Source organism: Hirundo rustica, chromosome Z (assembly GCF_015227805.2).
Source record: "Hirundo rustica isolate bHirRus1 chromosome Z, bHirRus1.pri.v3, whole genome shotgun sequence".
NCBI lineage: Eukaryota > Metazoa > Chordata > Aves > Passeriformes > Hirundinidae > Hirundo > Hirundo rustica.
This window is the reverse complement of record NC_053488.1, coordinates 64,964,122-64,977,408: the sequence shown is the minus strand read 5'-3', so window position 1 is coordinate 64,977,408 and position 13,287 is coordinate 64,964,122. Positions and strand designations below refer to the sequence as shown.

The window sequence follows — 13,287 nt, the reverse complement described above, 5'->3', positions numbered from 1 at the left end:
GAAAAGACAGGTGTCTGCTATGGAGAGGCAGGCCTCTCTAGGAAATGAGGAATTTGAATCTTTCCTTCCATGTTATTATAATTTGGAAAATCAAAAATAAAACTTTTTAGTCAGAGCTATGGGGAAAAGGAATAACAGTCCTTTACTAGTAAATATAACAGGACAGACCAAAAAACAACAGCAATTATAACAATAGTAGAACAGAACCAAGAACCCCGAGGGCAAACGGTGGAAGCTCCGGCGCTGATGGCTGGAAGCCGGGCGCGGTGGACTGTCCTCCGCAGGCACGGGGTGTCCTCGGCAGGCAGAGGTGGCAGTGCCGGAGAAGCCGCAGCGGTGGGACTCGGTCTCACCCAAAATCCAGCAGGACAGCGAAGAAACTCCGAATTCCTGGATACTCTAACAGATGGTAGAATTCCCAGGACCAGACTTCTTCGTTAACTGTGGACTCCAGCAGCCAGCCGTGGCCCGATCGGTGCTCCCCCCCGGAAGAAAAAGAGCCACGAGATCCCCCCACCCTCAGCTCTCTCTCTGGGAGCTTTTCTTCCTCCTCTAAAAACTAAGTTATCAGTTTTTTTGTCCAGGTTAAGCACTTAGCACTTAGTCTCTTAGCAACTTGGGAGGGGGAAAAAATTCTTCAGGAGACTTAACCCTCAACATTATCCACCTCGAATTTTTTCCCACACCAACTTATTATGTTGAATTTAAACCTTTAAATGATATACATATATATACATGTGAATATAAATACAGACACAGTCACAGTGTTCACCGAAAAACAAGGTCCCCTTGAGGTATGCAGCGGGTCTCACTATCCTTTTGCATCACCCACCATGTGCAGCCAGGTCTCTGAGCAAAAACAACCCCAGGAGCGGGATTGTCTTTGCTGGTGGCAGAATTAATCTAAACAGTTTTTCCCAGCATTTTTTTCATGTGTACTACTGGAACTTTATCTCCATCTCTTGTTCTCAGGGGCTTAGATTGGGCGGGGCCTGCTCAGTTGGTAGAACCTCGAGTGTTCACTAACCAGGTGGCTTTTGCTAAATTATTCTCCCAGTTCTTGAAAGTCCCCCTACCCAGTGCCTTCAAAGTGGTTTTAAGCAGGCCATTGCATCGTTCAACTTTCCCGGCTGCTGGCGCATGATAAGGAATATGGTACACCCACTCAATGCCATGTTCTCTAGCCCAGGTGTTTATAAGGCTATTCTTGAAATGAGTCCCGTTGTCAGACTCAATCCTCTCAGGGGTACCATGTCTCCACAGGATTTCCTTTTTAAGGCCCAGGATGCTGTTCCGGGCAGTAGCGTGGGGCACAGGGTAGGTCTTTAGCTATCCAGTGGTGGCTTCCACTATGGTCAGCACATAGCGCTTGCCTTGGCGGGTTTGGGGAAGGGTGATGTAGTCAATCTGCCAGGCTTCCCCGTACTTATACTTGGACCATCGCCCGCCATACCACAGGGGCTTCACCCGCTTGGCCTGCTTGATGGCAGCACACGTCTCACAGTCATGGATAACCTGAGAAACACTGTCCATGGTTAGATCCACTCCTCAGTCTTGTGCCCACTTATAGGTGGCATCTCTACCCTGGTGACCTGAGGCATCATGGGCCCATCGAGTTAGGAACAACTCTCCTTTGTGTTGCCAATCTAAGTCTATCTTTGACACTTATATCTTTGCAGCTTGATCTACCTGCTCATTGTTTTGGTGCTCCTTATTACCTTGACTCTTGGGGACATGGGCATCTACATGGCAGACTTTGACAGGTAGCTTCTCTACCCGAGTGGCAATGTCCTTCCACTCATCTGCAGCCCAGATTGGCTTTCCCCTACGCTGCCAGTTGGCTTTTTTCTACCTGTCTAGCTAACCCCACAGAGCATTGGCCACTATTCACGAATTAGTGTAGAGGTAGAGCTTTGGCCACTTCTCTCTTTCTGCAATGTCTAGGGCTAGTTGAACAGCTTTGAGTTTAGCAAGTTGGCTTGACTCACTTTCTCTTTCAGTGGCTTGTGCAACTTGTGTGGGGCTCTATACAGCTGCTTTCCACTTCCGGTTCATCCCGATGATGCGGCAGAAACCGTCAGTGAAAAGAGCATAGCGTGTTTCTTCTGCTGGCAGTTGGTTGTATGGCGGACTCTCTTCGGCACGTGTCACTTGTTCCTGCTTCTCTTCATCTGTGAGACCAAAGTTTTCACCTTCCGGCCAGTTTGTAATTATCTCCAAAATCCCAGGGCGATTCGGGTTTCTAATGCGGGCGCGCTGAGTGATGAGGGCAATCCATTTGCTCCACGTGGCGTCGGTGGCATGATGGGTGGAGGGAACCTTTCCTTTAAACATCCACCCCAGCACCGGTAGTCGGGGTGCCAGCAGGAGTTGTGTTTCTGTGCCAATTACCTCTGAGGCAGCTTGAACTCCTTCATAGGTAGCTAAGATTTCTTTCTCTGTTGGAGTGTAGTTGGCTTTGGACTTTCTGTAGCTTCGGCTCTAGAATCCCAGTGGTCGGCCTCGAGTCTCCCCAGGCACCTTCTGCCAAAGGCTCCAGGACAAACCATTGTTCCCAGCTGCTGAGTAGAGCACGTTCTTCACATCTGGTCCCGTCCTCACTGGGCTAAGGGCTACTGCATGAGCGATCTCCTGCTTGATCTGGGCAAAGGCTTGTTGCTGTTCAGGGCCCCAGTGGAAATCGTTCTTCTTGCGGGTGACCAGGTAGAGAGGGCTCACAATCTGGCTGTACTCAGGAATGTGCATCCTCCAGAATCCTATAGCGCCTAGGAAAGCTTGTGTCCCCTTTTTGCTGGTTGGTGGGGACATTGCAGTGATCTTATTGATGACCTCAGTGGGAATCTGCCGCCGTCCATCTTGCCACTTTACTCCCAGGAACTGGATCTCTTGGGCAGGTCCCTTGACCTTGCTCTGTTTGATGGCAAAACCAGCTTTCAGGAGAATCTGGATGATCTTCTCTCCTTTCTCAAACACTTCCATTGCCGTGTTCCCCCACACAATAATGTCATCGATATACTGTAGGTGCTCCAGAGCCTCACCCTTTTCCAGTGCAGCCTGGATCAGTCCATGGGAGATGGTGGGGCTGTGTTTCCACCCCTGGGGCAGTCAGTTCCAGGTGTACTGCACGCCCCTCCAGGTGAAAGCAAACTGAGGCCTGCATTCTGCAGCTAGAGGAATGGAGAAAAAGGCATTAGCAATGTCAATTGTGGCGTACCATTTTGCTGCCTTGGACTCCAGCTCGTACTGGAGTTCCAGCATGTCCGGCACAGCAGCGCTCAATGGTGGAGTCACTTCGTTCAAGGCACAGTAGTCCACAGTCAATCTCCATTCTCTGTCAGACTTGTGCACAGGCCAGATGGGGCTGTTAAAGGGTGAGTGGGTTTTGCTGACTACCTCTTGGGTCTCCAGCTCACGAATCATCTTGTGGATGGGGATCACGGCATCTCGATTTGTCCGATACTGTCGGCGGTGCACCGTCGAGGTGGCAACTGGAACTCGTTGCTCTTCTACCTCTAGAAGTCCTACTGCAGATGGGTTCTCCGACAGTCCAGGCAAGCTGTTCAATTTCTTAATGCCCTCTGCCTCCACAGCTGCTATTCCAAAAGCCCACCTGAGTCCTTTAGAGTCTTTGTAAATAACCATTCTGGAGGAAGTCTATGCCCAAAATACACGGGGCCCCTGAGCCAGTTACAATTGGATGTTTCTGCCACTCCTTCTCGGTCAGGCTCACCTCGGCTTCCAACAAAGTCAATTCCTGTGATCCCCCCGTCACCCCGGCAATGGAAATAGGTTCTGTCCCTACATATTCTGATGGTATCAGGGTACACTGAGAACCAGTATCAACTAAAGCTTCATATTTCTGTGGCTCTGATGTGCCAGGCCATTGGATCCACACTGTCCAATAGACTCGGTTTTCCCGTGCCTCTCCCTGGCTAGAGGCAGGGCTCTTCTAGCACTGGTCATGATTTCCCTCCTGGGCATACATGGTAGAGGTTCCTTTACGGGGATCTGACATATTATCTTCACTTCTATAATACTTGGCAGCCTGGTCATGCGATGTCGAGGCTACCTTCATCTTAGTGGAACCCCCTCGGTTAGTGTTTCTCTCCTTGAGCTCACGCACCCGTGCTGCCAGGGCAGAAGTGGGTTTTCCATCCCACCTTCCCATGTCTTCCCCATGGTCACGCAGAAAGTACCACAGGTCAGCTCGTGGGGTGTACCCTCTCTCTCTAGCTGGGGGCTGTTGAGCTCTGACTCTGGGGCCTGTAACTCGCACAGGTGCCACATGGGAACTGTTCCTCCTCATCATCTCCTCCATCTTCTCTGTCACCTCCTCCATCTTCTCCCTTATCTCCTCTCTGAGTTCCTTAGCCACGGCAGAGACCTGAGCCTGCATTGGGCCACTGATGATACTCTCATAATTTCGGAGCTTGTTGGCTACAGAACCCACTGTCTCTAGGTTGTTATCAGGATGAATTGTTGCAATGTATGTGGCGTATTGAGATGGTCCCAGAGTTGCCAGATTCCACAGCATTTGCCCTGTGCACCTGACTTTGTCGGAGTCATTATCATGCTGTCTACCTCTCCCAAAGAGTACCTCCAATACTGCCACTTCTCTCAGCTGTTGGATCCCTTCCTCAAGGGTCTTCCAGCGCATTCTATGACGGTGCTCCTGCATTCTGTCTCTGTGGACAAACCTCTCCCGTACACCCATTAAAAGCCGCTCCCAAAGGGAAAGGGGCCCTGGCTCCCTTATGAATACCTGATTCACACCTGAGTCCTGGGTCAAGGGTCCCAAATTCCTTGCCTCACTACTATGTAGTTGCATGCCTGTACCTATAAGGTCCCAGACCCGAAGTAACCAGGCTGTATAAGCCTCACGTCCCCGCCGTGCAAGATCTTTTTGCAGATTACGGAGACTTTCATATGTTAGGGACTCAGTGATGATCTCAACCTCTGACTCCTCCCTGGGTTGTGAGGGCCCTCCTTTCTTATCCTTGTTGCCTGGGTGCTCTGATTTCACCTTATACTTCTTTGTTTCCACAGGGGCCACTGCTGCTGGCTGTGGCTGCCCCTGTGGTTCAGCTGGAACCTGGACGGTTGTAACGTCTGTGGGTTCTGCTGCTGCACCATCAGACTCTCCTTTGTTGGGGCAGGGGGAGGGTTTCCCAAGGTACTCCCTCAGCATCTGGCCCATCTCACGGATCTCCTTCACCCAATCTGGGTGGTTTATTCCTGAGGCAGGCTGTGGGACAGTGTCAGGTTGTGGGACGGGCTCAGGCTGTGGGGCAGGGTCAGGCTGTGGGACGGGCTCAGGCTGTGGGGCAGGGTCAGGCTGTGGGGCAGGGTCAGGCTGTGGGGCGGGCTCAGGCTGTGGGGCAGTATCCTTATTCTCTAGGGTAGGTATCAGGGTGGTTATCCAGGTCAGTCTCCCCTTATCTCTAAATGCTAAACAGAACAGGCATACCAGCAACACCAGCCACTGTATGATGTCATTAACATTCAGAGATTTGAACCCTTCAAAGACTGGTGGGGTAGGCCCAAAGAGCTGGGTGAAGGGTTGTGAAAAAATTTCCCCCGGTGTCATTTCTTCACAGTAGGTACCGTTGTTAAAGTAACTCCAGAAACACACAGTTAGTGTATGATAGCCCTGAATCCATGTGCCTGCCTTCCAGAGGAAATTAAAAATCCACGATTTCCTCACTTCGTTAACCCATATAGCAAAATGGATGACAGCCACAGTAACCTTAGTTACAGGGCCCATGTTTAGAAAAGGGCCTGCAAATGGGAGAAATACGGCCACCACCACATGCCACCCAAACCAGGTTAAGCCAGACCACATGATATCCAGTACACAGCAATGTAGGCACTTAAGAACTGTTATTCCTTTTTCTCTCAATGCCCCACGATATGGGCGTGTCTTGGTTTGAATTCTGTCTTGGTTTTGAAAAGACAGGTGTCTGCTATGGAGAGGCAGGCCTCTCTAGGAAGTGAGGAATTTGAATCTTTCCTTCCGTGTTATTATAATTTGGAAAATCAAAAATAAAACTTTTTAGTCAGAGCTATGGGGAAAAGAAATAACAGTCCTTTACTAGTAAATATAACAGGACAGACAAAAAAACAACAGCAATTATAACAATAGTAGAACAGAACCAAGAACCCCGAGGGCAAACGGTGGAGGCTCCGGCGCTGATGGCTGGAAGCCGGGCGCGGTGGGCTGTCCTCCGCAGGCAGGGGTGTCCTCGGCAGGCAGAGGTGGCAGTGCCGGAGAAGCCGCAGCGCGGGACCCGGTCTCACCCAAAATCCAGCAGGACAGCGAAGAAACTCCGAATTCCTGGATACTCCAACAGATGGTAGAATTCCCAGGACCAGACTCCTTCGTTAACCGTGGACTCCAGCAGCCGTGGCCCGATCGGTGCTCCCCCCCGGAAGAAAAAGAACCGCGAGATCCCCCCACCCTCAGCTCTCTCTCCGGGAGCTTTTCTCCCTCCCCCAAAAACTAAGTTATCAGTTTTTTTGTCCAGGTTAAGCACTCAGCACTTAGTCTCCTAGCAGCTTGGGAGGGGGAAAAAATTCTCCAGGAGACTTAACCCTCAACAAAGACAATATGAAAAAAAGCAAAATGTTAAGTCTCAAAGTTAAAGTAAGGTTATGCCTTAAGTCTTGCAGGTCCTTTAAGAGTCTCTTAAGCTTTTGAGCAACCAATGACTATCAGTATAGAACAGTGAAAAGTGAGTTTGTTTGTTTATTCCTTTTACTGAAAACTAAAGTTTTGAGCCTTCCTTTTGATACCTCTTAAATTCAGTTGAAAAGGAGATTTTTGATTCAGTTGAGAAATGTGCATAAATTATGTAAAACTTCATTTCTTCAGATCCATTAAAAGTTAGTGCTTGATTGCCACCCTGGTGTTCAAGATTAATTGTATGTTCCAAGATTTTGTTTTATTTTAATTTCCTAGGTATGAACACACAACCACCATTTTTTGGCCTGCTTTTGTATTTGTCAGAGATTTAAGCTTCTAATAATTTTGCCACTGATACTGAATTGACTTGTTTGAAAAGCAGTTTTCTCTTCAGTTCTACATTGCAGGGGTATTCTGAGGATGAGGAATGAGGCTGCTTAAAACCAGGTGTAGTTTTGAGGGCATGAGATAAAAGTGAAATGAGTTTAGCTCAGTGTACAAATGTTTCATTTTCCCATGCAAATGTGGTCATGCTTTGGGAGTGCTCAAGAGTGGGGTTTTGCTCTCTCTGCAGGTGAGAAGTAAATATGAGCTTGGCAATGCACGACCATCAGTGCCAGGACCCTGTGATCTGACCCGTATCTTTAGCTGACTTCCCAGTGGCCAGGCGCTGTTGATCCTCTGCCATGGAGGACTGCCTTCACACCTCCTCCGAAAATCTCTCCAAGCTGGTGAGCTGGGCCCACAGCCATGGGACCATCTGCAGCCTCATCCCCAACCTCAAGCACCTGCTTTCCGAGGGGGCCCACGGCAACCTGACAGCCATGTGGGGCTGTAGTGCTGGCCATGCCTACCACTGGCCCCTGGCTGCCACTTGCCGGGCCGGCTCCCAGGAGCGTGTCTGCTTCCAGGACAGCCGCAGCTTCAACTCAGACAGCCCCAGCATGCTAGGGGTGCCATCAGAGGCTCAGGCCAGCCCCCTGGAGCGGTACCCAGGCCGGCCGGGGAAGGCCAAGCTGGACTGCACTCGCACTCGTGACTCCTGCGACTTCTCTTACTGCAGTGAGCCATCAGAACTGGGCGAGCCTGTGGAGGAGTATGAGGATGAGGCCACCCTCTTCGACATGGTCTGTGAGTCCTCTGTCACTGACGAGGATAGTGACTTCGAGCCACACCCGCACCGTGCTCCCACTGGCCCCCGCAAGCGGCTGGCTGCCGCTGCCCAGGCCCAGGCGCAGCCCGCTGACGAGGGCGGTGGTGACGTGCTCCTCAAGAAGATCAAGCAGGAGCTCCCTGAGGACTACTATATAGTGGCCAACGCGGAGCTGACAGCTGGCACCGATGGACCAGCCCTGGCCCTGACGCAGATGTCCAAGCCCAAGCTGCAGCCCCCGCCTGGGCCCTCCTGCCTGGGACCCACTAGGACTGTGCCCCAGCAGGCCGCAGGCCCTGACCCTGACCCGCAGCGCCCCTGCGCCTCCCCGCCTGGCCTGCCCCGCATGGCCACGCAGCGGCCACCCCGGGGACCCCTGGCCTCCCCGGCGCGGGCAGCAGGCGGTAGCCCTGTGGCTGCCCTGCAGGTGCCAGCCACCAGCTCCAATGCCATCACCACTGCTGGGAAACCCATCAGCATCCCCCTCTCAGCCCTGCAGCTGCCTGGTCAGGAGGAGCCACCGGCTGCTGAGGAGACACTCCCGTCTGTCCCACAGCTGGCCCCAGGTGGTGAGGTGGCCAGTTCGCCGTCGGTGAGCACTGAGCCTGAGGTCAGCTCCAGCCAGCAGCAGCCCCACACTGCACCCACCACCACCCCTGAGGCAGCGGCGCAGCTGGTGCCAGGTAGGACACTGGGCGGGAGTGGAGGGGTGGTGGCATTTTTGGGATGGCCCCCAGGCCTGTCTCAGTGAGGGTACTACAATCAGTGCTGCATTGCCTCAGGGTCCTGCTGGCACATAAGTCAGTAGGTATAGAAGCCGCATACACCTGGGAGATGATTCAGAATACCCCAACTAAGCATCTGCACATGAGAAAGTGTACTGCAGCCACAGGCAAAATGGTTCTTAAGGTCCATTTTGGGTACAGTTGTGTCATGAGAGAGAGCATGTAGAGACCTTCTGTGTGCATGGGTCACGGGGGACATGAACCAGGCCATGCACTTTCTTGATAAACCAGGAAGAAATGGTCTCAGCCAGTGTAGCCTAGAGTTGGGGAGTTTGATGTTGTGTTCACCTTTTCAGATGAGTACTGTTGGACCTGGAAAGGCAAAGGAGGGTACCAGGAGAGAGGTTTTTGCTTCTGTAAATCATTACCTGTAAATTGGAGCAATCTGTGGACATAAGAAGTACAACCTTTACCATGAAATGGATAAGACTTTAGTCCATGATAAATTTTTTTTTTTTTCCCATTGTCCCAGTGAAAGTTCTCATACATTCCATAATTTTTCTCATGTCATGCCAAAGCACATAGAATTGGCACAAACAGATCAACATTACTGGATAAAGAGCATGTTAAAACAGCTGACTTCTGCTGAGTGATTATCCCATGTGCAGAATTACTGTTAGCCACAGGTCTTCGGAAGGAGGTGGAAATCGGTTTTCTTGAACAGACTTGTCAGTTTCTTATGGATCTGAGCACAGACAGTTCTCACTCTTCCAGCTTCTTCTTTAGTGGTGCCATTCTAGGAGGAGACAAGTCAAGTGCAAGTTCTCCATCTACTCTCTTGCCAGTTCAGCCTTGGTCTGCCTGGTCAGACAGAATACAAACAAACAGTGAAAGGGCTAAAAACTGCCTATATGCAGTCCTTGTGGCAGGTACTGTAAGAGCTAAAACCCGTGACTTTAACTTGAACATCCTGAAATTTGACTGCACACTAGTACATCTATCATCTGGCAAGCCTATGGATCTTCTTGCCATGTAAAACAACAGACAAAATTAATTACACAGTTTTATTAAGTAAAACTCTACTAAGCATTAGAAATTTGAAAGGATGATAATTGTCTCAGTAACAGCAAAACAAATTCTTCTTTGGGACCCATTTCTTGCATGACTGCATCTCTGACAGGTTATTTTGCAGTAGTTCTGTCAAGTAACGTCCCTTATGGAAATTCCCTTGCAAAACTCCATCTGGTTTGTAACCAAGTCTGCTCTGCTAAATATGAGAAAGGCAGGAAGCCTGATGCCACTCAACCCAAATTGTGTGTTAAATGTACTTATTCTGCCTTCCTCGGTATATGACCTATAACTGCTATTGGTTTCTACCAACCTGCCCCTGCAACTAACTCAGTCTCAGACTTGCAATCTGGGACAATGGAAGACAAACCTAAGCAGATTTTTTTCCAGATTTGGTATGTGTTATCTGGGAGAGTGTATTACTTTAAACAGATCCATTAAAGAAATCCAAGCTCCTTTAAACTGTTTTTGCCAGGTCCTCAGAAGCCAAACAAGGTCAGCAGTTGTTACTGCTTAGCAGTAAACCTTACAGGAATGGTTACAGCATGACATTTTCACATTTATATAGTTTCAAGAAGAAGGATTGGTCTGTGTCTAGTGTCTCACTTTGAGGGCAAAGTGGGATTGCACCCACTGCCTAAATTAACCCCCAGAACCTATGAGTGCTTTTTGGATAGACAATGATGGGGTTCTCAGAGTGCTGTCCAAATTCCAGTTTATTCAGTTGTATTCTCAGTGGTTACATTTCTTGTGCTGTTCCAAAGAAGCATTACACAATACCTCTCTTCAAGTGTTGCTGTCACGTGCTGTTATTTTACTCAGAGGTTGTGGCATTTTAATGAGGATAAAGTGGTTGACATATGACTAAAACTTGATACATGGGCAAAGCCCCCCATTTCCATAAAGCCTTCTCCTTTGGGAAAGAAGTGCTGGCATTGTTAAATCTTCGAGCTGCAAAAAGTTGGGAAATGTTGGAAATTGAATTTATTACAGATACACAGCAGATTCTTGTAGGTAAAATGTGGAGGTTTGATTAAAGACTAGATGAGGGTATTTGCTCCTGTACAGTGATTTTGTTAGATTGTCTCCTAATAAAGGATGATGTACTGAAAGTGGTGCATGATAGATAAAATTAGAGCAATATCGAATGACAAGAGGTTGTTTATCTATACTGTGTAAAAATTTTTCTGTCCTAAACAGACAGATGTAACTCTTTTACATTCTGACGTAAAAAAACCTAGTTATATCAGAAAGCCTTTATTAGAGCTTTTATTAATTTATAGACTCGGTGCCTGCTTGACTAAACAAAGGTTTAGTTGAAAGTGAGCAGAGGATTTAGATTCTGCCTTGTCCTCTCCAATATCTGAAGCCTTGCTCCTGATCCCATTAGAACTGGTGGTATAAGGTCCAAGGTCTACAGGACTAAGGTGTTATTTAAGTTATGATTAAAGTCTGCAATCCAACGAACAAGAAATATTACTTGAGCTTTAGTTGAAGTGACATATCCTTGCATTTGTACCAGACACAGCTAATAGTTTCCACGCGTGGTAATCCCATAGATCATGAAACTCTGAGTGAGATTATCCATGAAATCCAAAATTTTGATAATATATGTTAGTTAGGCCAGTTTAAGCCACATTATGCTTTTGGACTAGTCTATCTTTCAAACATGTTTTTTTTAAAACTCACTTACTTTCTTTGATTAAGCTGTGGCAACTGAATGTGTAAGCAGGGACCTTACAAAGATATTTTCATGTCTCAAAAGAGAAGTGGCATCCCAATGAAGATTCGGTTAGGATAAACACTGATTTTTGTGTTTAGACGTCCATCTAAGCACTGTGGAATATACTGAATTATTTTTTGTTAAATTTCATCACTAATAAGTGGACATTCATCTGTGACTTTTCAGATTTTACTTTACCATTCTAATAGCAAAGCCTTCAAGAATGCATGTAGGTATTATTTAGTCCTTTTTTAATGCTGGAGAAACTGAGAGTTTCTCCTGCATGTGTTAGGAGAGACATTTTTGCAATAGTGGAGAGCAGGGAATTTCTGCAATTTCTACTTCTCAAACCATCTCTTCTGTCCTATGTTTTTGCTAATACGTGGGCTGGTTTAGAACCGGGAAGGGCAAGGTAGATCACATCAGTGGAGATGGAAGATGACTAAGAAACTTGATTCTTTAGGTTGTCGTACATGCAGCCTAGCTAAAGCAATTAGTGACATTTGGATGTCTGAAACCAGGAATGGAAATGATTTGGTGTTATTGCAGGAGGCCATGGAGGGAGACTTGCTCAGAGAAGGGCGGAGCTTATTTTGCATAAACACAAGTTTTGATTCTGAGAGCCATAGGATTTATTTTGTAAGCAGAATTGCTGAAGAATTTATGAAGAATACTCAATTTCCTCTTAAAGACTGAGGGTGAAGATTCATTTCGTATTAACAAGACAGTGGATCAGGACATTTCTGATTCAACGCTGGTGCGTCACTATAAATACAGGAACAAAGAGTCCCATGATAAAAAAAAGATATCCAACTTCTACGTACAGACTGCAGAATGCAGAGTAGTAAGCAGAGATGCAGAATAAAAAATCATCTAAATGTATTGACTGCGGGGGTTTGATGCTTTTGTCAGAGGTGTGGCAGATTACATTCTGTGTGTACCATCAGAGTGCCTTCTTATGTAGATTCGTTACTGAACTTGCCTGACTGCTTGTTTTACGTGTGCAGGCATTTTCAGAGTCTGGAAGGGAAAGATTTTGTCCATAAGCACCTCTCCTCTCATAGTCAGAGTGCTGCTTATTGTCCTGGCATTGTGGTTATCAAACAGTGCCCATGTCTGAATGTGCACTGTGGTGGATGTTGGTCTGTGCTGAGGGCAGTGCTTAGCCCTCCTGGCTGTGATTTCTCTGCTCTGAGACACTCTCAATTATTTTATTTTCTGTAACTGGTATGTCAGGATTCCAGATCAGTGCCAGGTAGTCAACTTAGCCTGGTAACTCAGGCAAAGATGTAGATCTTTTCTTGTGCTCTCATCACAGAAAGGTGTAAGCAGGACTGCAGCCTTTCACATCCGGGACTTAACAAGGGTTGACTCTTGTTCTGCTCTCAGTGTGGACATCCCTGTAGGTTACAGGTGTTCATATAACTCTCTGTCTGAACATGGCCATTATAAAATGGAGTGCTACTGGGGCTTGTTGGATATTGATGTAGAACTCTTAGTGGAATATTTTAAGATTTCTTTGCAATCAGAACAAGTGGGACCTCTCCCTTTCCTCCCTTCTTTCTGTCTGCAGTGTCTAAAATTGTGTGAGTTTAAATTAAATGTGAACCAAGATCCTTATATAAGATTTGTGGATTATGAACTATTGGATGAGCATCAAAACATTACATAACTTTGGTGAAAGGTGTCTCTTCACACCTTTATGAACTGACAGTTTTGACTAGATTTAGCTCTAACTTTTAAATCACTGTTTATCTGTAAAATAAGGTGTCAGCCTCGCACATTCCAAAGAAGTGCAAACAAGAAAAAAATAATGCCTTTTTAGGGGTGTATATAAAGCATACCAAGCAGCAAAATTAATCCTTTTTGTCATTATTTCAAGGCAGGTGGAACCGTGCCAAGAATGAAAGTAGCACAAGAAAAATAATCACATAAA

The 13,287-nt window shown here is 47.5% G+C and overlaps 1 protein-coding gene across 1 annotated transcript in view; it reads left to right on the top strand.

Moving 5' to 3' along the window:
* The window catches only part of KIAA1958 (KIAA1958 ortholog), a 57,195-nt gene that overhangs the window by 27,051 nt on the left and 16,857 nt on the right, over positions 1-13,287 (top strand). Inside the window, exon 2 of the mRNA XM_040089330.1 lies at positions 7,257-8,518. Coding sequence (XP_039945264.1) covers positions 7,369-8,518 — 1,150 coding nt within the window. The 5' untranslated portion in view covers positions 7,257-7,368. The remainder of the gene's footprint in view (positions 1-7,256; positions 8,519-13,287) is intronic.